At 37.5% G+C, this 27671-nt stretch overlaps 1 protein-coding gene across 7 annotated transcripts in view; it reads right to left on the bottom strand.

Moving 5' to 3' along the window:
- Nucleotides 1-27671, bottom strand: part of OTUD4 (OTU deubiquitinase 4) — a 57743-nt gene that overhangs the window by 25845 nt on the left and 4227 nt on the right. For 5 of the 7 annotated variants that reach the window (XM_082728262.1, XM_082728259.1, XM_082728257.1 and 2 more), the window contains exons 2-13: nt 25418-25501; nt 22926-22976; nt 16369-16415; nt 15589-15661; nt 13791-13872; nt 12033-12165; nt 8777-8834; nt 7985-8102; nt 7831-7895; nt 4611-4708; nt 3448-3551; nt 3149-3335 (exon numbers count right to left, since the gene is read on the bottom strand). In XM_082728262.1, the coding sequence (XP_082584388.1) occupies nt 3149-3335; nt 3448-3551; nt 4611-4708; nt 7831-7895; nt 7985-8102; nt 8777-8834; nt 12033-12165; nt 13791-13872; nt 15589-15661; nt 16369-16415; nt 22926-22976; nt 25418-25465 (1064 nt within the window). In that variant the 5' untranslated portion in view covers nt 25466-25501. The remainder of the gene's footprint in view (nt 1-3148; nt 3336-3447; nt 3552-4610; nt 4709-7830; nt 7896-7984; nt 8103-8776; nt 8835-12032; nt 12166-13790; nt 13873-15588; nt 15662-16368; nt 16416-22925; nt 22977-25417; nt 25502-27671) is intronic. The other 2 variants (XM_082728258.1, XM_082728263.1) reach the window with 1 other exon arrangement.

The following is a 27671-nucleotide window of genomic DNA, read 5'->3' as shown; positions in this document are numbered from 1 at the left end:
GAATCTCTAAATTTGTTTCCATATGCTAGTAAAATTCACTCTCACAACAACAGTGGAGAAGGCACACTTAACTGCAAATCCAAGTGGGTTCCCATATTATCAATTACAATGTCAAAAATTCTTTGAAGCTGGGGCGCCTGGGTGGCTCAGTGGGTTGGGCTGCTGCCTTTGGCTCGGGTCATGATCTCAGGGTCCTGGGATCGAGCCCCGCATCGGGCTCTCTGCTCCGCAGGGAGCCTGCTTCCCTCTCTCTCTCTCTCTGCCTGCCTCTCTGCCTACTTGTGATCTCTGTCTGTCAAATAAATAAATAAAATCTTTAAAAAAAAAAAAAATTCTTTGAAGCTTAGTGTCTATATATTATCCACTGCCTTCTGCTCTCCAGTATTTTTATACATCCAGTATATAGCTAACACATAAAAAAGATCCTAGGAAGACAATGACATTTCACAACTGTCTGATTATTTTACCTATTCCTAGGAGACTGGCTACAACACCACAAAACACTTGCCATAAGTTGAGTTTGTGGTAAATAAAAGTATAAAATCCGCCCCTTCCTAGTCTATGTGTATTTTCTTTAGAGGATCTTTGTGTTCAAGGGGAAAAAAAAACATTTTTTTTTAAAGATTATTTATTAGAGTGAGATCACAAGTAGGCAGAGAAGCAGGCAGAGAGAGAGAGGGAAGCAGGCTCCGTACTGAGCAGAGAGCCCGTGGGCTCAATCCCGGGACTTGGATCATGACCTGAGCCGAAGGCACAGGCTTAACCCACTGAGCCACCCAGGTGCCCCAAAATGTTTCTTTTTTAATCTATTAAAAAACTGAGAACTTGGGGTGCCTGGGTGGCTCAGTGGATTAAAGCCTCTGCCTTTGGCTCAGGTCATGATCCCAGAGTCCTGGGATAGAGCCCCACATCAGGCTCTCTGCTCAGCAGGGAGCCTGCTTCCCGCCCCCACCCCCTGCCTGCCTCTCTACCTACTTGTGATCTCTGTCAAGTTAATAAATAAAATCTTAAAAAAAAAAAAAAAAGTGAATTTTATTTAAGGAAAATCTTAATTCTGCCCATGACCTTCATATATCTACTTCATATTTTTAGGCTTCCAAAGTTAATATTCAAAATAAGTTAATACTCTTAGGTCCTTTGCCTGCTTTAAAAAAGATGCCACCAGATGTTAGGGGAGTCTAATGTCCAAACAACAGACCTTAGCCACAAGCAGTTGATTAATGGCTCCAATTCTATCTGTTAGGAATGATAACCCACACGATCCCTCAATGTCCCTGCACACTGTTGCTGGGCATGCCAAGAAAGCACGGCCCTGACCACTCTTTACCCAGGCCAATTCTCAGGACTGTATTTGTTTCACTAACCGGGAATGAGGGAACATCTTTCTTCTGACTGATTTTTAATCATTTATTCTTATTAGAACTTTTGAAAAGTTGGTTTGTGGATATATATGTAATTTTCATGCATATGTGAAGTATCCCAGGAGGGAAACACAAGAATCTGAGTACTGGATGCCTCTGCAGAAGGAAACTAGATTACTCGGAAAATTGGGATAGGAAGAATTATCAAAATAAATAAACTTCTCAAAGCTTTGGATTTTGAACACAAAATAATTACCTATCCTTAATAGTTTGTTAAACTAAAAGAAAAATGTAATGAACTTGAGGGTCCTGGTGTTTTTATGATTGAAGTGTACTTTCCAAAGAGATATATTCAAGTCCTAACCACTGGTACCTGTGCATATGACTTTAAGTTAAGACAAGATCTTATCGGGGGAGGGTAGGCCCTAAACCCAATATGACTTCTCTATCTTTATTAGGAGAGAGAGACACAGGGAAAACACCATGTGATGATTGAGGCAGAGACCAGGGTGATGCACCCACAAGCCAGGGAACACCAAAGGAGAGACAGGAAACAGACTCGCCCCTAGAGCATTCAGAAAGAGTATGGCCTTACTGCCAACTTGATTTCAGACTGCTAGCCTCCAGACCCGTTAAGAATAAATTTCTGCTGTTTTAAGCCAGAAGTCTGTGGTACCTTGCTAAAAAAGCCCCAGAAAACTAACACAGTATTTGGCATATGACAGCCTAGGAAGCTACAACCCTGTCTTGAAGATCTTTATTGTATAAACTATCTTTACTGACACCTGGATGTGTCAGGCACCTGGATGGCTCAGTCAGTTAGGCTTAGGACTCCTGATTTTGGCTCAGGTCATGATCTCAGGGTCGTGAGATTAAGCCCATATTCGGCTCCCCACTCAGAAGTTTGCTTGGTATTCTCTCCCTCTCTTCTTCTCCCCCTGCCCTTCCCCAACTCCCACACTCTCTCTCTAAAATAAATAAAAATTTTAAAAAAAGAAAGAAAGAAAGAAAGAAAAAGGTTAAGGACATACCCAAGAAAGGGGAATGCCCAAAAGCTGGAAATAAAGGAAATGAAGACCAGAGTTTGGCAAACACATAAGCTGATGCTACAGCTGCTCAGGCCCTTGGGGAGACGAAGCTTGGAATGGGAAAGGCAATGGTCACAGGGCTCCAGTGCCGAAGAAACATGGCTAAGTTTGCATGGAAAGGACAGCCTCAACTTAAGACACACCCTAAGGGCTATAAACTACTCCACAAAAAGATTAGGGAAAAAATAAAATCTACTATACAGGAAAATTATGATCCTGAAGTTCATCTGTCTTTGGATATTCAGTCAGATTGCTAATATGCAGGATTACAGTAACTTATACACTCTGTAGCCCCAATTCAATATTAGGCACATGTCACAAACAACCCAAACTTATCAGAACAAAGACAACGGACCATTTTGGTTAAGTTCCTATATAGAGGGAGCATTTAACAAATCACAAGCTACCAGAAAACTATTAAGTGCAAGAATAGACTTGGCTAGGATAAGGTCTCCCAGATCATTTGAAAAAATTACTCAAAACTAAAGATGCCTTACCCTAAAAATTACTTTGATTTAATGAGAATTATGCATTTAATTATAAAATACTGAAATCCTTACATGGTATTTTATCAACAATACTTTTAATATTATACTACAGACAAATGAACAAAAAATTATAACTATTTGCATGCATGTACCATGGCAGATAAAAGAAATACTGCTCCATTTCTATTTCCTTTGCATTCAGGAAGGTTACCTTATGATCTGTGAAGGTGTCCTATTAAGATTTTTGTGCTCACTGGAGGGTTTCTGAGACTGTGACCCTGCAGAATGACTAGAGAATGCATGTTGTCTTACTCCCGAAGGATGCTGGAGTCGAGGAGGTAGTGCTGAGGGAGCTTTTATTGGCTTGCTTGGATTCTTTGGCCCTCTGTAATCCATGTCTATGACAAAAAGCCAAAAAAATCACATAACTTTCCTATTTAAAAATAAACAAACAATCCCAAGTACCAACATCCCTCCCCCAAAGAAAGATTAATTTGATATAATCCTAACCAGAGTGGAAATTTTGTCCAGAAGTGGAAGGTTTTCTCATCTTCTTCCCTGATACAGTGTTCCAGCTTTCAGAGGGAGGTGGTTTGAAGTTCTTCGAGGAGTGTCTTCAAGAGAAAAACATTTATAAAAAAAAAAAATATTCCTAGTAAGAGTATCTACTTAAGTATTCTGCATGAGGATTTTTAACTTACAAAAGAATTTAGTTTTAGTTCTTAAATTAAAATACAAAGCATTGTATAATCCTAATTCTAATTCCAGATATAATTCTAATCAAGTCAGATGACATAAATCAAAAGCATATTTTCTAACCTAAAAAAATGGAAGACTAAAAGACTTAAGCACAATCTAAGGAAAATATTGGATAAAAAAGGAATGACTTTAATTCTGTTAGATGTGCTGATGGTACTACAGCTAAGGCAGGGAGGCGTCCATATTATGTTAGAGGCATACATAAGCAGCTAAGTGTCTATTAAATGATGTGTTGTCTGGCATCTGCTTTATTCAATTCCATACCCATTTTTTAAAAAGGGGGTTAGGGAGAACTGATTAGAAAAGGCTGTCAAACACAGTTAGTTGCTGCAACAGGGTGATGCTTACAGTGGGGTTACATGTACTATCAGTGGAGTTCAATGTACTATCTTTACATTTGCATATGTTTGATATTTTCCCTAGTAAAGTTTAGGTGTGACTCACTACCCTTTTTTCTAACAAAGAGAGCAGGAACTGAAACAAAAGGTGCTACAAAGACTATGTAACAGCAAGTCAACCATAGTATTTTACTACCCTATGTGACAAACAAACATTTAGTGAAAATTAACTACATGCAATGTCGTACTAAGTGAAAATTAGAAATGAATATGGTCCCTGTCCTCCAATGTTCCCCACTTTACAGTTACAAGAGTCAATTTACCAAACTGCCTTTACAAAGAATGGCACATTTTAAACTGTAAGCAACAAAACAAGTTTTTAAAATGCATTAACACACAAAACACAAAATCTGAACTCAAACTGCTCTTTCAAGAGATCTAAATGAATTCATTTTCTACACAAAGGCAATACCTTTGATTAATTTACAAATACATAGGGTAATTTAGAAATCCTCATGATTATAATAGGCTAAATGGAAGAGACCGTAAATGCCTCAGTTGAAGAGCAGTACATACTTCTTTCCAAGTTCTTCGACCAAAACTGGTCCATTCTCTGAGTGAATCCCTGGAAAGTCTGCATTAGAAAATTTTCCATTGTGATCCAACCTAACCTGCTGAACAATTCCGGAAAGAAAAATCAGTCACCTGCTTCCTTTGCATTAATGATCTCACCTTTTAAATTTTTATCTTATTTTTAATTAAAGAGAAAAGGACTGTATACTGTTAAAAACAAAACCAAGCTCAAAATGGTATAACATACTTTTCTGACCCCCCCCAGACCTCTAGCATAAAAAAAAAGCCTTTTTTTGTTCACACTTCCAAAATTTTATAAACCGTTTCTATAAGTAATTTACAGAGATGCAGGACCACAATCTATCAGGCTCCCAACAAGAGAGGCAGCATGCCCCAGTTCCAAACAAAGGGTGCTAGCACTGCATACCGGGATTCTAGGCCCATCTTTTCTACTTACCAGCAATATGACCTTTGGCAAGTTACTTGTTTCATGCTTCAGTGTCCTCACATGCAAAATAGAGCTAATAATAGTACCTACATCATAGGACTCATGGAGATGGAATGAGGAACATATGATATACAGAAAGGGCACTAACACACAGCAACCACTCTATAAATGAGAGAACCTCATATTATAATTACTATTATCTTTTCACTTTCTCAATTTTTATTTTTTTTTAAGATTTTATTTATTTATTTGACAGACAGAGATCACAAGTAGGCAGAGAGGCAGGCAGAGAGAGAGGAGGAAGCAGGCTCCCTGCTGAGCAGAGAGCCCGATGTGGGGCTTGATCCCAGGACCCTGGGACCATGACCCGAGCCGAAAGCAGAGGCTTTAACCCACTGAGCCACCCAGGCACCCCCACTTTCTCAATTTTTAAAATGAGTAACTGTGACCTTTTTTTTCCCCTAAAACTAGATCCATGACATACATGTTCTCTAATACACAACTGTTACTACCCAACAGCAAACTGTGACAACAGTAAGCCTTTAGGTTTCTTCCTAGAGTCAAACAGTACTTAATGAACAGGGTACCTGCTGATCACTGCACATAAGCCCAAGGTACGCAGCACTCCTTCAAGTTAACTTACTATTTCTAGATTTAGTCCTAAAGCTAAGGTTTCATTCTTCATTACTCACAAAAGGATAGTGAACCTTCCCTCCCTTCAACAGACTAGCAATAAAACAGATCTTTCTGAAGTTAATCTGTGAAAAGTTTAAACTACATCTTAAATGCTTGAGTAAAATCACCTTTGAGTCACAGCAGTTTCTGTAATAAAATATCAATTAAATTTTACCCAAGTGAGATAATCTAGTAGGTATAGAAACAAAATACTTTAAAAAGGAAAAAATTAAAACAAGTATCTGCTTTACCATCTACTTTATCAAGAACATCTACTTTACCAAAAGCACTGCAACCTCAAAGGAAACATACTTGACTTAAAATAACAAGCAAGTTTTATTGATGCAGCGTAAGCAATCTTCTCTGTTAAGGGGGAGTGAGAAGGAGGGGGGCCCTAATAAGCCCGAGATTCACTTCTGTTCTTTTCCAAGTTTTCCAAATCACTGTAACAAAAGATTCCAGAATTCTGTTCTGTGATTACAGCACATTTCTGACAATTCCGTAAGGAAGAACATAAATAAATCATATCCTCTTCTTCCTTTCCTTTCAAATACCTCAGAATCAGAACACTTTTATTAAAAGTTCTTAAGATAGGCTATCATTTTTTTTTTTTTTTAAAGATTTTATTTGTCAGAGAGAGAGCGCGAGCGAAAGTGAGCACAGGCAGACAGAGTGGAAGGCAGAGTCAGAGGGAGAAGCAGGCTCCCTGCGGAGCAAGGAGCCCGATGTGGGACTCGATCCCAGGACGCTGGGATCATGACCTGAGCCGAAGGCAGCTGCTTAACCAACTGAGCCACCCAGGCGTCCCAAGATAGGCTATCATTGATGCTAATATAATCCTCATCAATCAGATACTTTAGGCTATCATTGATACTAATATAATCCTCATCAATCAGATACTTTCCACAAACCACTCTACCACACAGGAAACTGAGTGTTACCACAAGTCAAGCAAAAATGTTTGTCAATGGCTATTTTAAAGTAATTTTTAAAAGGCAACACTTCTCAATGAAATCCATTTTTTGTGAAAATTATCTCCAAATAAAATTTTTATGTCCCTAGGTTATTTGTTTTGGAAACAGAGGACAATTTTTCCATTAAAAAAAAAAAAAAAAGCAACAGATGGGGCGCCTGGGTGGCTTAGTGGGTTAAAGCCTCTGCCTTCAGCTCAGGTCATGACCGCAGGGTCCTGGGATCGAGCTCCGCATTGGGCTCTCTGCTCAGCGGGGAGCCTGCTTCCCTCGCACTCTCTCTCTCTAACTGCTTCTCGTCTCTGTCAAATAAATAAAATCTTAAAAAAAAAAACAAAAAACAAAAACAAAAAACAAAACAAAAAAACCACAGGGAACCTTAAAAACTATCCAGTTTCTCCAGCTTTGAAGTATCAACACTAGACTAGACAAGTCTTTGTTAGCAGTAAGAGGGGGTGTCCTGTGCACTGCAGGATGTTTAGCAGTATTCCTGGCCTCTACCCAGTGGATGTCAATAGCACCTCCCCAGCTGTGCTGTGACAACAAAAGTTGTCTGCACACACTGCCAAATAGGGAGTGAGGATTGCAAAATCACTCCAAGTTGAGAAGTGATCTAACCCAACTTTCCCCTTTAACAATCAGCTACTTAAATCCAGAGCAACAGTTTACTCAAAATGAATGGCACAACTCCCTTCATTACTATTCACTCTTTCTCAATCCAACAGAAAACCATTATGTACCCATCAAAATCTTCTAGGAGGACTTTCATAAAACAAACTGGCCTATAATGTCAAGTCTGAATCAATTTCAGCAATCTGCCAACTGTAATGAAAATACCTAAAAATCTACTATGTTATTGTTACTTCTTTCAAACAAGTTTTTCAAAGACTGACATTGTACTCAAAGATCACATGATGGGATGCCATGGCTTTTATATATATACAAATTTTGGTAATGTACTCTAATGGATCAAAAAACTAAACTTTCACAACTATTAAAATGCATATGTGATAAAATATATTCTGAAATCTCAAATTAACAACACATTCAAACTTGAACTGTCTTAATTACTATTACAGTAAATTAAGATTGCAAGTAAAATTTTTTCTTCCTCTATATAATCACTTACTTGACATTTATCTCCAACTTCATACTGTAAGCCAGCAGCAATGGAATAATCACGTTTCTGTTGAGCTGTAAACAGTGTGAGTATAAATATCAAGTTGACATAATTACTTTCAAGTGTCACAAAGCAAATTTATGGAAAATACAGATTAACTTACCTTGCTTAGACTTCAGCCAGATTTCATATTCCACATTTCTATAGACTGCTGGATTGAGTGACTTAAGAACCTTTCTAGACAAAGGGAGGCTAGGAGAGTTCCCATTGTTTTTCGGGTTCTAAACAAACAAAGTCAGGAAGTCCAATCAACACAGAACAGAAATGCTTTTAAAACATTTTTGTTTGGGGGCGCCTGGGTGGCTCAGTGGGTTAAGCCCCTGCCTTTGACTCGGGTCATGATCCCAGGGTCCTGGGATCGAGTGCCGCATCACACTCTCTGCTCAGCAGGGAGCCTGCTTCCTCCTCTCTCTCTCTGCCTGCCTCTCTGCCTAGTTGTGATCTCCCTCTGTCAAATAAATAAGTAAATAAATTAAAAAAAAAAAAAACATTTTTGTTTGAGATACGTGTAAGAGTAAAATCAAATGAAGAAGAAAACTTTAAAAATTAGGAAGTCAACAATAATTTTCTCAGAGTCAGATGATCCTGACTCCATTGAAAACGTACAAGTAAAGGGATGCCTGGGTGGCTCAGTGGGTTAAGCCTCTCCTTTGGCTCAGGTCATGACCTCAGGGTCCTGGGATCAAGTCCTGCATCTGGCTCTCTGCTCAGCAGGGGGCCTGCTTCCCCCACCCCCTCAGCCTGCCTCTCTGGCTAAGTGTGATCTCTCTCTCTCCCTGTCAAATAAATAAAATCTTAAAAAAAAAAAAAAAGAAAATGTACAAGTAAAAATTAAGACTAAATTAATGTGCTTTCTTAAGTGGAAGAACTAGTTAAAACCATTAAAAAAAAATACCTGATCACTTGACAAAGCTTTAACTCCATTCACATCATTAGTAGTGGTAGTTTTACTCCTACAAAAGAAATATAACCATAATTAAAAGTACAAAAATGTGTTTATGCAATTAACTTATCTTAACCTCACATAAAGATCTCCCGTCATAATTATGTTTCAAAAAGTCAAAGCTATATTCCAGTGGAGTTCACATAAGATTTATTATAAGGATGTATTTATACAAACGCCCATACACAGACACACACACACACATATGTATCCATATTAAGATATAGATAAAAAACTTTATGAGTAATCCTTTATGTAAGGCTCAATCATCAAAAACACAGAAACGAAAAGAACTATGAAATTTGGGTGGGTGGAAAAATATTTATAAAACATTTAATGTAAACATTTTCTTTCAGTATATTGATGAGGCTCCATTAAACAAAATATTCCACAACAAATGAGCGCAAACACAAACTAAGTCATCAGTATGCTAAAATGATGGTAAGTACTATCTACAGGGTAGGGTGGCATCCAGGTAGCCAGTTAGCAGAAGTGATTGCGCTGAGACATAGGCCTGAAATAACAAGTGAGATGAGGAAAGGACTTGCTAAGATGCCTTTTTGAATAAAGAATTAAAGGTGATGAGACAGCAAATCATATGGCTATTCAGTATTCCAGGCAGAGAGCAGCAAGTGGAAAGACCCTGGAGTAGCCAAGAGATTGGAAAAGTGGAAACATAGTGATGGCAGGACAAACAAAAGAAGAGACAGGACTGTAGTCTTCTGTCCTACAGCTCCTCCTTAATTAATCAATCTCAGTCTTCAGGACAATCTTCAAATCTGTGTCCTTAAATGTGGCAATATTTAACAGACCGCAACCTACAGTCTAAATCACCCATAATTCCCACCACTTCAGGACTGACCAATATGAAAGTAAAAAGAATCTAGGCACAAGAGTAGAGTGACATCCTCCTTATTACCCAAACTATGCCTAACTATCATACCATAATTATGCAGCATTCTTCCCTAACTAAAGCCTTGGCCTCCTTAGGCCAGACATGATACAAGTGAAGAGAAATGTTATTAATTCAACAAAAAGTTAATTTAAAAAATGCTTCAGGGACCTCTGGGCGGCTCAGTCGGTTAAGCATCTGCCTTAGGCTCAGGTCATGATTCCAGGGTCCTAGGATCTAGCCCCACACCAGGCTCCCTCCTTGGCAAGGAGCCTGTTTTTCCCTTTGCCAGTGCTCCCCCTGCTTGTGTGCACACTCTCTCCCACTTCTCTCTCTCTGACAAATAAGTAAGACTTTAAAAAAAAATAAGTAAATTAATTAAAATAAATTTAAGAATAAAAAAATTTTTAAAAGTTTCCATGTTGGGAAGCCTGGGTGGTGCAGGCAGTGGGGCAACTGTTAGGCTCCAGTTGTTATCTCAGGGTCATGAGATCAAGACCCTTGTCAAACTCTGTGCTCAGCGGGGAGTCTGCTTGAGATTCTTCCTCTCCCTCTGCCCCTTCCACTCGTGTACACCTCTGCGTGTGCTGTGGGTGCATGCTCTCTTGCTCTCAAGTAAATCAATCTTTGGAGGAAAAAAATGGCTTCCATGTTCCAAGGGCTACAAATTAGCAGTTTAGAAAGATTACACTTGGGACACCTGGGTGGCTCAGCTGGTTAAGCGGCTGCCTCCGGCTCAGGTCATGATCCCAGCGTCCTGGGATCGAGTCCCACATCGGGCTCCTTGCTCAGCCGGGAGCCTGCTTCTCCCTCTGCCTCTGCCTACCACTCTGTCTGCTTGTGCTCACTCTTGCTCCTCTCTCTCTCTGACAAATAAATAAATAAAATCTTTAAAAAAGAAAAAGAAAAAAAGAAAGATTACACTTTACAATGAACACACCTTTCCTCATAAACTTCTCCAGCTTACTAGCCTTAACTTCATACCTATTTCATCAGTCAACTGCTATTCCAGACCCAACTATTGCTAAAATGATTAGCAGGGACCAAAGGGCATGTGCTCAAGTCCCTCCACACCATAATAGGTAATAAGCTATAACAAGATAATCACTCGCTCTCTCAACTTCCTCTAAGCTCAATGACACATTCTAATCAGATAGGAGCCTAGATTAAATGATGGAGCAGAACTTCTGTTTAAAGTTAGTCTATCCTAGAATTAAATGTGCAATAGCAGATCCAGATTCTAACCTGACTCATCTCTCTCTTACAAAGAAATGGTAGTCAATCACTTTTTCAGTAAGGATCAGAAAAATGTAACTCAACAAATGCCTGGCATTTCTGATAAAAGGAGATATATTCAATAAAGAATTAGATATCCTAAGGTTTAATTTCATTTATTTCTCTAGTTTCACTATGGAACACCAAGTAGGCTTTCATACTCTCACACACTAGGAATAATGTAGTATTATCCTGACTGGGAATGGAATTGGGTAGAGCTCTTACGAAACACAGAGTAAAGGTTTTAACATTTTTAATAAAAACTAAAAAATGTCAGACGCCATATCTAGAAACTAGGCTATACACATTATACATTATTTATTTTAATTCTTACAAATTTTCCTCCGAGGAAATACTAATATATCCTAATTTTATATAGAATTGGGGCATGCTAGTAAACTTAAGTAAGTTGCCCCAAGTCTAGTCACTTTAGCAGGAAGCCGGGATTGAAACCAGATTTGGCTGTCTATGGCCCCAAGCTCTTAACCACTATCCTACATTATCCTGTGTGGAAAAGGCCTCAGAGATTCTAAGTTAAAAGATGTTTATTCACAATCCTAAACAGAGACATTACCCAGAACTGTTCTCATACTTGTACCCCAATTTGGGACTATTATTATATAAAAAGAAAAAGGAAGGCATTATCTGAGTAAGGAAACAATAAAAGTAAGTCACAGAAATAAAATGGCCATTTTTTCATCATTGGATATGTAAACAAATGACAGGTTAGCCTTAAAATTTTACAATACACACACACATATAGGCAGGACTAAGCCTATTATACACATATACTTGTAGATTCTACAGAAATAGAGCCTATCAACCAAAAACATGAACTTTGAAAACAGTCCCGTAATAAAAATTAAATAAAAATCAGAGGCAGGCAAAAAGAATCTTGGACTGCAGACTGCTATATTTTAGGTACACAATGAGGTATATAATACCTCAATATGTGAGGCAACTCCATGCCTCACATTTCTTATTGAATTACTTCTTTAAAGGGCGCTATAAAGATATTTTAGGACTTAAATTCATTCTTACTTGCAACTGTCATCCTCTGAATCTGATATTTCGCTGTTGTTTTCATCAGCTACTTCAGAAGTGTCTAGTCCCATCAATATTTTACTAACATCAGTTTTAAATACCTTCTCATATAGCAATTCATAAAGGAGAGCTGCAATTAATAAGAGAAATGTTATGCAACATTAACTAATGTTATGTTTTAACACAAAATTGACAATGTCTATTGCCCAGGTTTCTAAAATCCTAACTAGGGCACTTGTGACATCTTCTGCTCAATAATACAATTTAATCAAAAAGTTATCTAGATAGAAAACAACTAGAATTTCTGTCTCTGTAATTAACTGGAAACCATTACATAAGCTACTGCCATTTTTAAAACACAAAAAGGTACCACAACCGTGAAACAAGTATGATAACAGTAAAGGCTAAACATGCATACAATTACTGCATTCCAGGCACTATGCATACCCTTTACATATGTTCATATTAAATTCCACGCACAGCAAAGTATTACTATTCTAACAGTACAAATGAGGAAACTTGAGAATTAAAAAGGTCACATAATCTGCCCAACCTTAAGAGATGTGGAAAGAAAACATTAAGAAACTTTAAGATTCCTAGAAGAGGACAGCTTTTCATAAGCGACTCCAAAAACAACTGTTTTAAAATGTATTCTGAGCACCCACTGAAAGAAGCATATTTAAGCAACTTTTTTGCTTTAAAAACAAAACAAAACAAAACAAAACCAAAAAACCTCTAGAAAACACAAAAATATAGATTACCAAATACTCAAAAACACATTACAGATGGCATTTAGGACTCTGATTTAATTATACTGCAGCAATCTTTTTGAAACTAAAAATTCATCAACAATAGGTACCCACCCTCTAAATGAGTCCCCAAAGAGACCACCTTCTCACAGATCACCTTTCTGCCACCCCTGATAACATCTAAAACATAGGCACGAGAGAAGTATGGGTAAGGTAGGCTCCAGGAGCTATCCTTCCCGAAGCTGAAATGTTTAGATTTTAACCAGCTAGAAGAGGACACAGACTAGGATACAGACAGCTACACTTTTTTATTTTAAAACAGATCCATCAATTCTAAAAATTGCATTACCCAGATCTTTACTGTCACCACTAGCTTAAGAACAAAGGAAAAAGCTGTTACATGCCCAGCACTGATGCTCTGAGTGATGTGCACTTCATCAGACAGATGATAAAGGAGAGTAAGGTAGAAAGGACTACTAAAGTGGTAATTCTCAACTGGGGAAGGAGAGGGGATTTTATCCTTCTAAGAAACACCTGGCAAAATTTGGAGAGCTTTTTACTTGTTGCAATGAAAAAGAGAGCTCTACATGGTACATGCCAGGGACGCTATACTTAATGTTCCATAATGCACAGAACAACTCCAAAGAATTATCTGGCCCAAAATGGCAGTAGTGTCAAAGTTTAAGAAACCCTGTTCTAGTGTCAAAACAATCAAATGCTTGATTTGCTCATTTAGATTTTCAAGCTCTACACCAACAACTTTAAAAGCACATACAAATGCTTATTACCAAAATGAATTACTGCAGAAAATAACTGTATTTACAAGTCAAATTCAATTTACTAGCTCCATTTTTTCCTAGTCAAACAAGTTTTCATTACAGTATTAATACTTCTGCTAACCCAAGATCTCTGCATATCTTTGTATGCAACAAAACAGACTTGTTTGCATTAGGAATGTATAGCTTAGAAATATAACTTCCTACACAAACACGACGGTGATACTCACACTGACACATTGCAGAGTTCTCTTTATACTTTATGGGATAGACAATATCATAATGATTTCCATTTGAAAAGCACAGTAATACCTGAAAGAAAAAAATTAAAGACACCTTTCAGTCCTTCACTTATGACACTTACAAGCAACTTTTACCTCCAACTTCTCAGAATTACTAATAAATAATATCCAAATAGAAAATGATTATTTTAGGGGCACCTGGGTGGCTCCGTTAAGCATCTGCCTTTGGCTCGGGTCATTATCTCAAGGTCCTGGAATGAACCCTGCACTGGACTCCCTGCTCAGTGGGAGTCTGCTTCTCCCTCTTCCTCTCCCCACCCTGGCTCATACTTTCTTCTCCCTTGCTCTCTTCCCTTCCCTCTATCTCTCCCACACCCCTCCCTCTCTCCTTCTCTCTCTCTCTTGCACATACTCTCACAAATAAGATTTTTTTAAAAAATGATTATTTTAGGGGCACCTGGTGACTCAGTTGGTTAAGTGCCCAACTCTTGATTTCAGCCCAGATCTTGATCTCAGGGTGGTGAGTTCAAGCCCCACACTGGGCTCCATGCTAGGCATGGAGCTTACTTTAAAAAAAAAAAAAAAAAAAAAAAATTTTAGAAGCAACCTAAAGCTTCAGTGTCGTCAACTATGGTATATCCAATGCTGAAATGTCATTAAATCAAAAAGTTCTCAATGATCTGGGGAAACGCTTACGGGATCCCAAAAAATATACAGCATACATGAAAACAATAGAATTTCCACTACTTAAAAAAACAAGACAGTTAAAAGACAATAAAATACTAAATACTCCAAAACCTTATGAAGATGCTGACCTCTAAGAGGCACGATCAAAAGTAAATTTTTTTCTGCTGTTTTAGTTTTAAGTACTTTCTAAATAGTCAATTGCTTATGCAATGAGAAAGACACACTGATTTTGTTTGAATTATGGTGTATTCCAAAACCTGTATTGGATAGGCCAAATCCAGAGCCAAGCACTCTTTTTTTTTTTTTTTTTTTAAAGATTTTATTTATTTATTTGACAGATCACAAGTAGGCAGAGAGGCAGGCAGAGAGAGAGGAGGAATCAGGCTCCCTGCTGAGCAGATAGCCCGATGCGGGGCTCAATCCCAGAATCCCAGGATCATAACCTGAGCTGAAGGCAGGGGCTTTAACCCACTGAGCCACCCAGGCGCCCCCAAAGTCCTTTTTATAAGGTAGTATTTCACTCAATTCCCCTCCCTCTTATCACCATTAGCATGATGACAAAACACTTCAACTTGGCCTGGACGATTCCAAAACAGCTAATTAAAATAAAGTTCTCTTATAACAATGAACCAACTGAGGGTTTTTGTTTTTTTTTTCTTTCTAGACTTTACATAATTTTTCAGTTGTTTCCAGTTTGGGACTAGATAATAACATCTCAGCCAGTAAATTATCTTTATAAGGAGAAATATATCACCATTACCCAAGTATTTTTGGATACAATGGCAGAACCTACTTTCACAAGTAATTTTACTACTTAATGTTTATAGTGATACAAAACAGTCTAGTTAATTATATACACTAGTATCTGAGGTTTTTTCCTCTAGTGTAATGTTCTGATAGTGTTCAACACTGAGATTTATGGAAAAAAACAAATACAAAATATGACTCAATAATGATTAACAGGAAGTTTAAAAAAAATTATCATAACCCTCATACAAAAATACTTCAAAAGGTCACCTTAAAACTATAGCTTAGAAGGTCAAGGTGGCAAGTGGTTCTTTTACTTAAATCCTTCAGAAACACTTAGAAAAATTCTTACCTTCTCCGGAAAATTATTTTCAGTTACTTGTGAAGGAGAAACATTTGGTTCCCGGTAAATTATAAAATCTTTCCTGAAAATAAAATTGAGCAATTACTTCTGGGAAAATGTATTTCATGACTTAACCATTATTCGTTCATTCATTCATTCATTAAGAGCCTAATATGTGCCGAGCAATGTCCCAGGCGGTAGAGAGAGCAGTAAACAAAGACAGCAATACCATAACTTAATTGTAAAACATTGTAAACACCTGTATGAAAGTACCTTTTTAAAAAGTAGAACTTCAAATATAATTTGCATATATGTTAACTTCAGATATAATTCTAAGAGGAGACTTTAAATTTACAGAAATTGTGAAGATGAAATTTTATACAGACATTTCAAGAAGAAAAAATAAAGCAGTCACCTGTTCTTCTCCCAGACAAAAGTAATTATAAATATAATATGGTGTTTTGCCTCTGTTCTAGTGGCCATCTATCTGAAGCTACCATCCCTGAGAAAGCAGGAAATCATTCCTCTATCAAGTTGATAAGTAATATTGTTTACAGGCCTGGAAAAATGTCTGTATTGCTTCCCAAAGGTATTTTAAGAATTACAATTTCTAAACGTTGACATATTTAACATCCAAACCTAACTGATTTAATTAAAAAAAATCTTAGAAAAGATGCTTCACAATTAAGGCATAAAACTGCTTTGCTATTCTAACAATTTAGTAATGGAATGGAATATATACTAATTTCCCACTCACTTTTCGTTTCCTAATGTCACTACAGTGTTTACCTGTACATAAGAGAAAGGGCACTTATTTCCACTTGTCCAACCCATTCCTGTATTAAAGAAAAAAAAAATTAATTAAAAAAAAATTAAATTAAAAAAAAGAAAAAAAGTTGGCACTTAAGTTTTCATATTTCATAATACATATACCTCTATAGAATACCTTAACACATACCTTTATGACTATACCTCATGAGCTAGAAAAAGCTCATTATTATTAATATATTATGTATTATATATAATTATGTATATGTATTTTATTTATGTATAATATCTGTATAATTATGTATATTGTTCATATTTTGTACTATATATAATGTAATATATTAGTATTATTAAAACATTTATATAAAACAGACATTAATATGTAACTAAATATCGAGGGGCGCCTGGGTGACTCAGTGGGTTAAAGCCTCTGCTTTCGACTCAGGTCATGATCCCAGGGTCCTGGGATCGAGCCCCACATCAGGCTCTCTGCTCAGTGGGGAGCCTGCTTCCTCCTCTCTCTTCTCTCTGCCTGCCTCTCTGCCTACTTGTGATCTGTCAAATAAATAAATAAAATCTTAAAAAAAAATCAACTTAAATAATTAGCCCAAGTCTCTGTTGTAAAAATCCTTAGTAACACAGGGTGATATGATATAGTTATGATATAGATATAGATATAGTTATAGATATGATAGTTCCTATTGCTATGGAAAGACCACGGAGTGGTATCTCTAAGTGGAGAACCTGCTGAAGGCAAGGACTCTGATCTCTAACCAAGAACCCAGGACATAGCTTGGAACATTTACATGCCCAGAAAATGAGATGTGAGTAGGAGAATGCAGGTATTAGAAAAGATAAAAAAGGAGTAGGACTCTTATTTTCAGGGTGATTGAAAGTACAAAGAGATCAGTGTCCTAGCAATCTTTCTGAAATGAGATAGAAATTCTACAGCCCTAAAGGAGTCACTTTATGTCTTTAAGCCTATTAGAGGAAATGGCCAGTATATATCAAAATTTTAAATATCCATACATACTCTTTCACCTGGCAATTCAAATTCTGTAAACCTATCCTCAACAAGTTATTTCATATATCCACACAAGTATACAAAAACAAGGATGTTCACTGTAGCTATCTGTAATAGTTTAAAGAAAAATTTTTTAAAGAAAGTCTGATATTCCAGTAATAGCAAAGGAGTAACCAAATAATTTATGGTTCATCCACACCATGTATGGAACACCACACAATCATCTAAAGAATGAGGTATACCTATATGAACTGACTTGGAAAGATGAGACTATCAAGTATAAGAAGTCAGTCAGTCATGGGGCGCCTGGGTGGCTCAGTCACTGAAGCATCCAACTCGACCTCATGATCTCAGCATCACGAGATCGAGCCCCAGGTCAGGCTCCATGCTCAGCGTGGAGTCGGCTTGAGATTCTCTCTCCCTCTCCCTCTGCTCCTCTCCCTGCTCATTCACACAGGCATGCTGTTTTACTTGCCCTCTAAAATGAATTAATTAAATCTTAAAACAAAACCAAAAATACCTTATTGGGTAAAAGAAACAAAAAGTTATGTTCAGTATATGTATGTGCAGGTGTATGAGAACTAGAAAGATACATCCTAAACTGACAGTGGAGACAGGAATTCAAGATCAGGGAAAAAGAAGGATTTTCGCTCTTCATTTTTTTTTTTTAAAGACTATTTATTTAATTGACACACAGAGAGAGACAGTGTGAGAGAGAACATAAGCAGGCGAGTGGGAGAGGGAGAAGCAGGCTTCCTGCCTAGCAGGGAGCTTGATGTGGGGCTCGATCCCAGGACCGTGGGGTCCTGACTTGAGCTGAAGGCAGACACTTAACCTCCCAGGTGCCCCTTCACTCTTCATTCTGTATTACATCTTTTTCCACAAGAATGCATTCCTATGCTACTTGTGAAATTAGTAAAGACTTAATACCAAGACTAACAAAAATGAGCTATGGTAAGTCAATGTTGCCACTTTTTCCTTTAAAGAAATTTGAGATAAGGAAAAGATTTTAAACAACGTGTATCTCAGACAAGGATAATCCTTCCTTCCCTCAGAAGATTTTTCATTTTAATAGTTCTTAAAAGTTGGCTCTGGTTTTCAAAATGAAATGCGTACCATATATTAAAATAGATTTCTTAAAATAGGCCTCAGCCTAACAATCATGGCTTCTAACAAAGTGCTACAAGTGACATTCCGGTGTAGAAGATATCCTTCACTCAAACCAGTTTGCTTAAATCACAAACATAAGCTACATCTACTTCATGCAAAAGATGTTAAATCACTTTTAAAAAATGGAAAATTATTCTACTCGTTTCAACAAAATACTCTCTCTCAAATAATGTACCACTTTATAAGCCCTTAATGCTGAGAATAAATTCTGTTGTAGTCTGGTTAAGTAAACAATGGCTATCATAATACCTTGTCTTCTTTAACCAGGGTCAATTTTAAATTATAAAAAATACCTATGTTCTACCATTGTCTTCCACCTTAAGGCTATAATCTTATTTACTTATCGCTTCTTAAGATGTTTAATATACTTCTTTATTTTGGGTGACAGTTAAGCATTTCTGCAAAATCTGTTTAAACTAATGAGCTATATAAAAAAAGTGTAATTTAAATGTTTTTCAACAGTCACTAAAAATAAACTTGTTACTAAGGATGCTATCAAGAAAATGAAAAGATAAAGTACCAAGTTGGAAGAAAGTATCTGAAAATTACATATCAATACAGAACTTATATCCAGCATAAAGCACTCTATTCAATAAAACTAGCAACATAACAAAAGATGGGCAAAATCTATGAACAGACATTTCACCAACAAAGATATATGGATGGCAAACAAGAACATGAAAGGATGTTCAACATTAGAGAAATAAATACAAGTTAAGATCACCATGACATGCCACTACACAACCACTAGAAAAGTTACAATTTCAAAGCTGACAAGATTGAATGTTAACAAAGACCAAGAGCAGTTGGAATTTTCATGTATTGCCAATGAGAAAGCAAAACACAGCCATTTTCAAAGCCTGGCAGTTTCTCATTAAGTTAAACATACATTTACCATATGACAGAGAAATTCCACTCCTAAGTGTTAATCCAAGAGAAAAGAAAACATATGTCCACACGAACACTTATTGGCAAATATTCTTAGCAGCTTTAATCATAAAACGGTCTCAAGCTAGAAAGAACCCAAATATTCATGAAATGATAAATGGACGAGCAAACTGCAGCATCCGTATAATAAGCTCATCAACAAAAAGGAACAAACCACTGATAAACCCAACAACAACATGGATGGATCTCCAAGTGTTTCCATTAAGCTAAGTAAAAGAAGCCAGATACGTAAGACTACAAACTGTATCATTCCATTTATGTAGTCTAAAAAAGACAAAACTTAAAAAGCAATGGTTGCCAACAGCCAGAAGGGGGGAAAGGGATTAAGAGCAAAAGAGCACAGGGAACTTTGTGAAGTGATGGAAACGTCCCTGTGTGTTTGTAGTGGTGGTTATGCAACTGTATACATCTGTCAAATCTCATCAAATTATACACTTAAAATAGGTGAATTTTAGGTGTAAAAAAACTCTGATTTTTACTATGTGTCAATTTTACCTCCATAAAGCTGACAAAAATATATTCCTGCAAAAAGTTTGAGGCATTTTTCAAAATGCTCCACTGGCATTTTAAGTAAAAAATAAAGATGCTTTCTCTGAGAACTAGGAAAAACATAAGAGTTTATCTATCAACTATCTCTCTTCTCATTTCATACATTCCATATATCAGGGAAAAAGAAAAACGAAAAAAGACATTATCTGTTGCTAATAAAGAAGCACAGGGGTGCCTGGGTAGCTCAGTCAGTTAAGCGTCTGACTTAGGCTCAGATCATGATCTCAGGGTCTTGGGATGGAGCCCCCCCATAGTTGGGCTCCATGCATAGAGTGTTTTTCCCTCTCCCTCTGCCCCTCCTCTTGCCCACGCACATGCATGCACACACTTTCTCTAATTAAAAAAAAAAAGAAGAAGAAGAAGAAGCATGAACTACTATTCAGAAGGTACCTGAAACATCTGGAGAAGAAATCTGATTAGATTTGGGGGGGGGGGGGGAGAGGCAAGGTGTCATAAAAATAAAAAAGCTGGCTGGCCAGCCAGCACCCTGGGAAGGAGACCCCATATCCCGGAACATGCTCAAAACCGCAGCAACTTCCCTTCTTCCTCCTGTAGATGCCCAAATCAGTGTCAGTCTGGTTCACACTACTTCATTTCCTCCCTCTATCCCTTTTCTCTCCATTCCCACCATGCCCACCCTTTCTCAGAAACTCATAGCTTGACAGCCTGAACTGCTACACAAAAATTACTATAAACAACATTGTGGGATTAAAAAGTTAAGGAACAGGGGGCACCTAGCTGGCTCAGTCAGTAGGGCATGTGACTCTTGATCTCTAAGTAATGAGTTCAAGCCCCATGTTGGCCGTAGAACTTACTTTAAAAAAAAAAAAAGTGTGTGTGTGGGGGGGTTAATAAACAGACTTTGTTGCTTCCTTTACTTTCCATAATGGAACAAAAATCACCAGAAGGAGGGTTGCTGGGGAGAAGGGGATCGAGAAAGGGTGGTGGGGTTATGGACATTGGAGAGGGTATATGCTATGGTGAGTGAAGTATGTAAACCTGGCGAGTCACAGACTTGTACCCCTGGGGCTAATAATACATTATATGTTTATAAAAAAATAAAAAAAATTTTTTTTAAATCACCAAGAATATTACTAAAGTTAACATTCTGGTATTTATCTTTCCAGTATGTTACATAGAATGCAATGTGAATTTAACATTCAGTTCAGCACCCCAAACTAAAGTTAACTATGAAAATCCCAAAAGCAATAAAAATATACAATCCTCGTCATCAAAGAGGCTTTAAGGTAAGGGGGGGGGGGCGCTACAGGAAAATGGTATCTGTGACCATGATATGTGGGCAAAACTCCGTACTGAAATGACTGAAATAAAAATGGAATCAGGAGTGGATTTAGCGAAAAGACCTTCAGAGATGTCTGCCTCCAGAACTGGAGTAACACAATACTCCTTTTTTTTTTTTTTAACACTGCACATAATGTGCACATTTTTCCATGTATTAAACTTTTTTTTTTTTAAACCATGCAACGGTCTTCCCACCTCGAGTCTCATCCACTTCCAAACTATCTCTGCCCGATATTCTTTTATCCATCTCTTCAGATAGCCAACAAGGAAGCCAAGCACTATTCTTGATTCCCAGCAGTGACATACTCACTTCTTGCCTCAAAAAAGTTGAAAGGTTTCCCAATACCACATTCTCAGGTCCTAGGCATAGACTTTAATTCAGGTCTGGAATAGTGGAATTTACAACCACCTTAAGTAATTCTGATGCAGACAGTCAATGGCTGACACTCTTCAAATGCTAGCCTAAAGATAAGCTCCATACTGAGCCTAGCAGTGAAGGCTCTTCCATGACCAGTCCCACAGCATGCCCTGACTGAACACAAACTGAACTGCTTTCTGAATTTGCCTTGCTCACAATTTTCCCTACCTAGAAAGACCATTCACGCTAGGCATTTCTCATTCCGAATCTATTCAGACTTCAAATGCCAACCTACTATCTCTTCTTTTGCCTGCCTAGGTAAAAATAGAATTGTGAATGCCTATAGCATCATTATCTAGACTTATGACGTGTGCTTTCTCAGCTGTATTAGGTATTTTTCCATACTACAGGGCAACTCCTGAGAACAGTACCCAAACCCCAGTTACCTCTGCATCCCCAGAGTGCCTGTCTATTCTTGGCACTCAACAAGGACTTCAATTAGTTTCAGAGAATCAAATGGAGACACCAATTGTTAATCAAATAAACTGCTCCTAAGTTACTATTTCTCTTCCTCCCTACCCGACTCCTCTTCTTAGGCTCTTCCTTGGCTAATGTCATTGTAAACTCAACAGAAATTACCTCTAGGGATGACAGAACATTCTACAAGGCGTTCTGTGTGGCATTTCATGATTTTGGATTTTTACAGAGAAGAGTATTAGTTTTTCAAACAGGAAAAAAACAAAAATTCTTTTAACTTCAACATGACTGAGAAAAGTAAGGCAGTGGGACTTGGGAAGTGCCATCGTTTTCCTCTCAACAGTCTCTCTTCTCAAGCTGATCATGGGAAATGGAACCTCCATAAAAGAACCTACCATCCCAGAGGCCTAAAGAAGCAATCAAACCTTGCACTCTGTCCACCAAGACCAATATCCATACCAATACAGAATCCCGAAAATCATCACCACTGTTACTGTAGGTCTTTTATGCTATATTCAGATGCCATTTTGACAAAGATTAAAAATCTTACTCTGTCCTTACTGAGGCAACATCTTAAACACAGCTCCAACTGTCTTCCAATTAAATGCTACATAAAATGTGCAACTAAGAAATGTTTATGAAAAAAAGTACTTGCTGTAACCCCTCCATACACTACATCACATTTTAATGAATGCTGATTACTTCAATACATAATAAATAGAAAAAATATATTACAGAATCACTGCATACCTGTGGATTTTCCAAACGTTTTAAATACTCTTCAAATGACCCTTCTATAAACTGCAAAAAAAAAAAAAAAAAATCTATTAGAAATGTATCAAAACAAAAAATCTTTTCACTGTGAATTACCAAGTTTTTACATGAACCTTGGATACATCAGTAATAGTAATACATGTAAACAACCTAATTATTAAAATACATAAAAATCATTAAGTGAAGATTATAAACAGACAAAAGAATTTTTAAAAGGAAACATTTCAGAAAAGATTTCCTGGACAGGATGTGGACAGGCACAATGTGGTGTGAAAAGGCAATGAAAGCTATGTTGAGAAGATAGAAGCCAACCAGCCAACAGAAACAGGACAACTGGTTGGGGAGAACAGAGTAAGAGAGGAACTCACTCAACTGGACACCTGTTTAGAGAGGGCCGTGGGCCCAGGAAAGACTTGCAAACTGAGGGAGAAGGCAATTCAAGGTCATTGTCGGTGACACGAACAGACAAATATATGAAACAAGCACTTAAGAGGAGTATTTTGTAATGGCCAATGCAGAGACAATATACTAAGAAATATTAATTTACTATTACACATATGAATAATGTCTCTTAGGTCACACTAAAAACAAATGAGAACTAATAATGCAAGATACTGTGGAGAACCAACAAGATTTTTCTACCACAATTTGCTTCACAGTTTAACTCAAAAAGTTTATTCAAGCTATGTGATTTCTGTTAGCCATCACACTAATTTAACTGAAAAAAAAAAATCTCTAAAAGACACTCATCTGAACACCAAATTCTATTTAAAGTATAGTCCCAGTTAACTTAGCAAACTGATATATATAAAAACATTAAAGTACATGTTCCAGTCTATAAAAATCTTTTAAACATCCATGGTTTTTTTGAGATTGATTCTTTTCTAGATCATATGCTGTCAAATTTCCAAAATGTATCTTAAGTTTCAACACATCCTTATAAGAAAACAGCCATATATTTTAAATATCCCACCAACACAATTCTGTATGAGGTGATTATTTATACTTTTGGGGGAAAAAACCCCCACAGAACCATTTAAAGTTGGAAGAGACCTATTTAGTGTTCTGATACAAGCCTGCATCCAATCTGAGATTCTCCTCTCTAATCAGAAAGTGTCTGACTAAACACTGTAAGTAAACAAAGCACACACCCTCACCCTCCTTCCCATGACAGTCTTTTCCAGTTTTGGCCAATAAGAATTCTTTGAAGGTGCTTAGTATAAATTCTAAAAAGAAAGTGAAACTTTTCCCCTTGGAACTTTCAACCTCTGATCATACCTCTTAAAAATGTTGAGGGCTAAATAAATATAAGCAAAGAACTTAAACAATGCCTGGCACAGAGGAAGTGCTCAACTAATGACAGCAATTTCCATTACTGTCAACAGTGTTTTACTCTGTGGGACCAATAATAATGATTAATCACTTGTAATTTCTTTAAAATATGTAAAAAGCACTCCACTCACCTCACCCCTCCCCCTTTTATACTATACCCTAATACTCTCTCTTATCTATCCTCCACATCACCAGTTTCCTTTTTGTAAAACAAGTTCTCAAATCTCCTGATCAAGTGGGTTAACTCTCCTTCCTGGAATATATTACTGCCTTGCTTATAACATGGTACCCAGAATACATCTAGAATGTCACCAGTAGTACCATCTGGCTTGAATACAGGAACACCAACCAAAAAGCACAACCAAATTAAGAACTATTTACCTATTAAGTTTTAGAATTGAGATATTTGCAAGGTGTCAGTGGTTTTTTGGCAGTCAAAGGGGAAAAGTATCATTAAAAGTCCAATGGCCTAATTCTAGGTCATAAAACCAGTACTAGTAAATCCTATAAAGCTTTCAATGTAAAAAGAAAACAGGCCACTCTAGCATCTTATTTCACAGCCTACTACATACTACTCAGAAAATTACAGTAAGTTGTTATACAACATTCTAGCAACTATTAATCATTATTTACATAATTACAGTGTTCTGATATATGATTCATAATGATGAACCCTGAAAATTAAAAATCTATAAATGCCTTCTGATAAAATTAAAGGCTGAGTATTAGCTATGCTCAGCATATGTTTTATACTCCAAGTCTGAAATTTTTTAAATTCATAGGGAGTTACAAATCATAGAAAACTATTAATTAACCAAGACACCCAATTTCCTGACCATGACAGACAAAGCTCACTCTTAATATTCAAGGATTCTGTCCAAGTCATCCTTTCATCTTCCACAGGCCTGTATCTTACCTATCATAACTTTCTAAATGTCTAAAGAAATGAAAACCACAAAACAGCTTAAAAAAAAATCACAACTGTATGTAACTGGATTTAAATTCAATAAAGCAGTTTTTTTTTCCCATAACCTGCATTAAGATTCAGGCTGTGAAACTCCCACCAGACCACTTCTAAAGGCTGAAATGTAAATGCAAGTCAAGACACCATTCCATGTTTAAAAATTACAAATTACCGCTTCAAATTTCTCTCTGTTCTCTCGAAGATAGTGAATACAGGCCATTCTGACTTCCACATGGCGAGACTGAGAGTGTAACACCTGAAAAAGAAAAGCAACATACTATATACACATTTTTTAAGAGAATTTAAGGTGCATGCTAGAACTTTCTTTCACACCCTAAATAACCTCACAAGCAATAGAAATCAGTTTCTCTCTGTTTGCCATTTAGTAATTTCTAAATCTTTTTTCATTCCCACCTCTTCCTCTAACCACAGGTGAAGTGAACTATAGTCAGTGCTACTTCTTAAGTCGTTCTATGAAGTACTTACTACCATTTCTCCTTTAAGTCATTCATGTGAGGAAACCACTGTAAACGAAACATACTTTTTACTTTCTTGACCAGCCTTCCTATAGCTTTGCTCTTCACAATGCAGGGCTAACAGAACCTCTGCCACATAGTGCTTAGCTTCATCCTATACTTGCTGGAAACAAGAATAGGCAACTTCAACAGGACCCTTTAAGCTTGTAAGAATTAGATTTCTTTTTTCCAATAATTTGGAATTACATGTTATGTAGAGATATAATTCCCCTGTGGTTTCAGAAAAATTAAGGTACTCATTCCCAATCCTTAGTTGTCAGGCTTCCACAATTCTTTTTTTTTTCTAGTGTTTTTTTTTGTTTTGTTTTTTAAGATTTTGTTTATTTATTTGACAGACAGAGATCACAAGTAGGCAGAGAGGGGGGGGGGCAGGCTCCCTGCTGAGCAGAGAGCCCAATGAGGGGCTGGATTCCAGGACCCTGGGATCATGACCTGAGTTGAAGACAGAGGCTTAACCCACTGAGCCACCCAGGCGCCCCTTCCACAATTCTTTTTTTTTTAAGAATTTTATTTATTTATATGACAGAGAGAGATCACAAGTAGGCAGAGAGGCAGGCAGAGAGGAGGAAGCAGGCTCCCCGCTGAGCAGAGAGCCTGATGTGGGGCTCGATCCCAGGACCCTGGGATCATGAGCTGAGCCAAAGGCAGAGGCTTTAACCCACTGAGCCACCCAGGCGCCCCTTCCACAATTCTTGAAGGAATATCCAAGTGAGCAGCACACAAAATGCAAACATGCTGCTATGTTCTACCATCCCAAGGGCCTTGAAACTTGCTCTTAGGCCCAAAATCTTTTTGTGTTTGTTTTTATTTTCAGTGGGCTCCATGCTCAACATGGAGCTTGAACTCACCAACACTGAGATCAAGAGTCACGTGTTCTACCAACTGAGCCAGCCAAGAGCCTCAGCCCAAAATCTTAAAGCACCAACTGAAATAAGCCACAACAAAGATGATCAAAATCCTCTCACTTTGTAGCCTCTGTATTCTTCTGTTAAACTAGTTCAATGAAAGGATAACTTAACAGGCATTTTGTCTATTACTGAAATGCTAAAGCTTTGATTTGAAAGAAACTAGTATAATCAAATACTTAGGAACCCTTTTGGCTAGCCTCCAATACTTTATCATGCTTAAAAGAAAAGATTAAAATTATTTTCTATTACTGAGTGTCTCAAATCAAAGTGTTCCTGGTACCCTAAAGGGTTGGGGGGCGGGGGGAGACCCTGAACCATTTAAAATAACCACATGTCCCACTACTAATAAGGCTCCTGAAAAGAGAATTTATATTAATATAAAGTAGCTTTAAGAGTTACAGGTCCAGGGACGCCTGGGTGGCTCAGTTGGTTAAGCAGCTGCCTTCGGCTCAGGTCATGATCCCGGCGTCCTGGGATCGAGTCCCACATCGGGCTCCTTGCTCAGCAGGGAGCCTGCTTCTCCCTCTGCCTCTGCCTGCCATTCTGTCTGCCTGTGCTCGCTCTCTCCCCCTCTCTCTCTCTGATAAATAAATTAAAAAAAAAAAAAAAAAAAAAGAGTTACAGGTCCAGGGGCACCTGGGTGGCTCAGTGGGTTAAACCTCTGCCTTCAGCTCAGGTCATGATCCCAGGGTCCTAGGAATGAGCCTGACATCAGGCTCTCTGCTCAGCAGGGAGCCTGGTTCTCCCTCTCTGCCTGCCTCTCTGCCTACTTGTGATTTCTCTGTCAAATAAATAAATAAATAATCTTTAAAAAAAAAAAAAAAAAAAAAAAAAAGGAGTTACAGGTCCAAATGAGAGATTCTTCCTCACGCTCAGATGAGCAGTGAATTCAGGAAAAGGGAGGATCCAACTGCATTTTACAGGTCTCTGGATAACATTCAAGGTTCATTTATACAAACAGAACCTGAGGGGCACCTGGGTG

The sequence above is a fragment of the Mustela nivalis genome (genome assembly GCF_964662115.1).
Source record: "Mustela nivalis genome assembly, chromosome: 4".
NCBI lineage: Eukaryota > Metazoa > Chordata > Mammalia > Carnivora > Mustelidae > Mustela > Mustela nivalis.
This window is presented reverse-complemented; position numbering and strand designations above follow the sequence as displayed.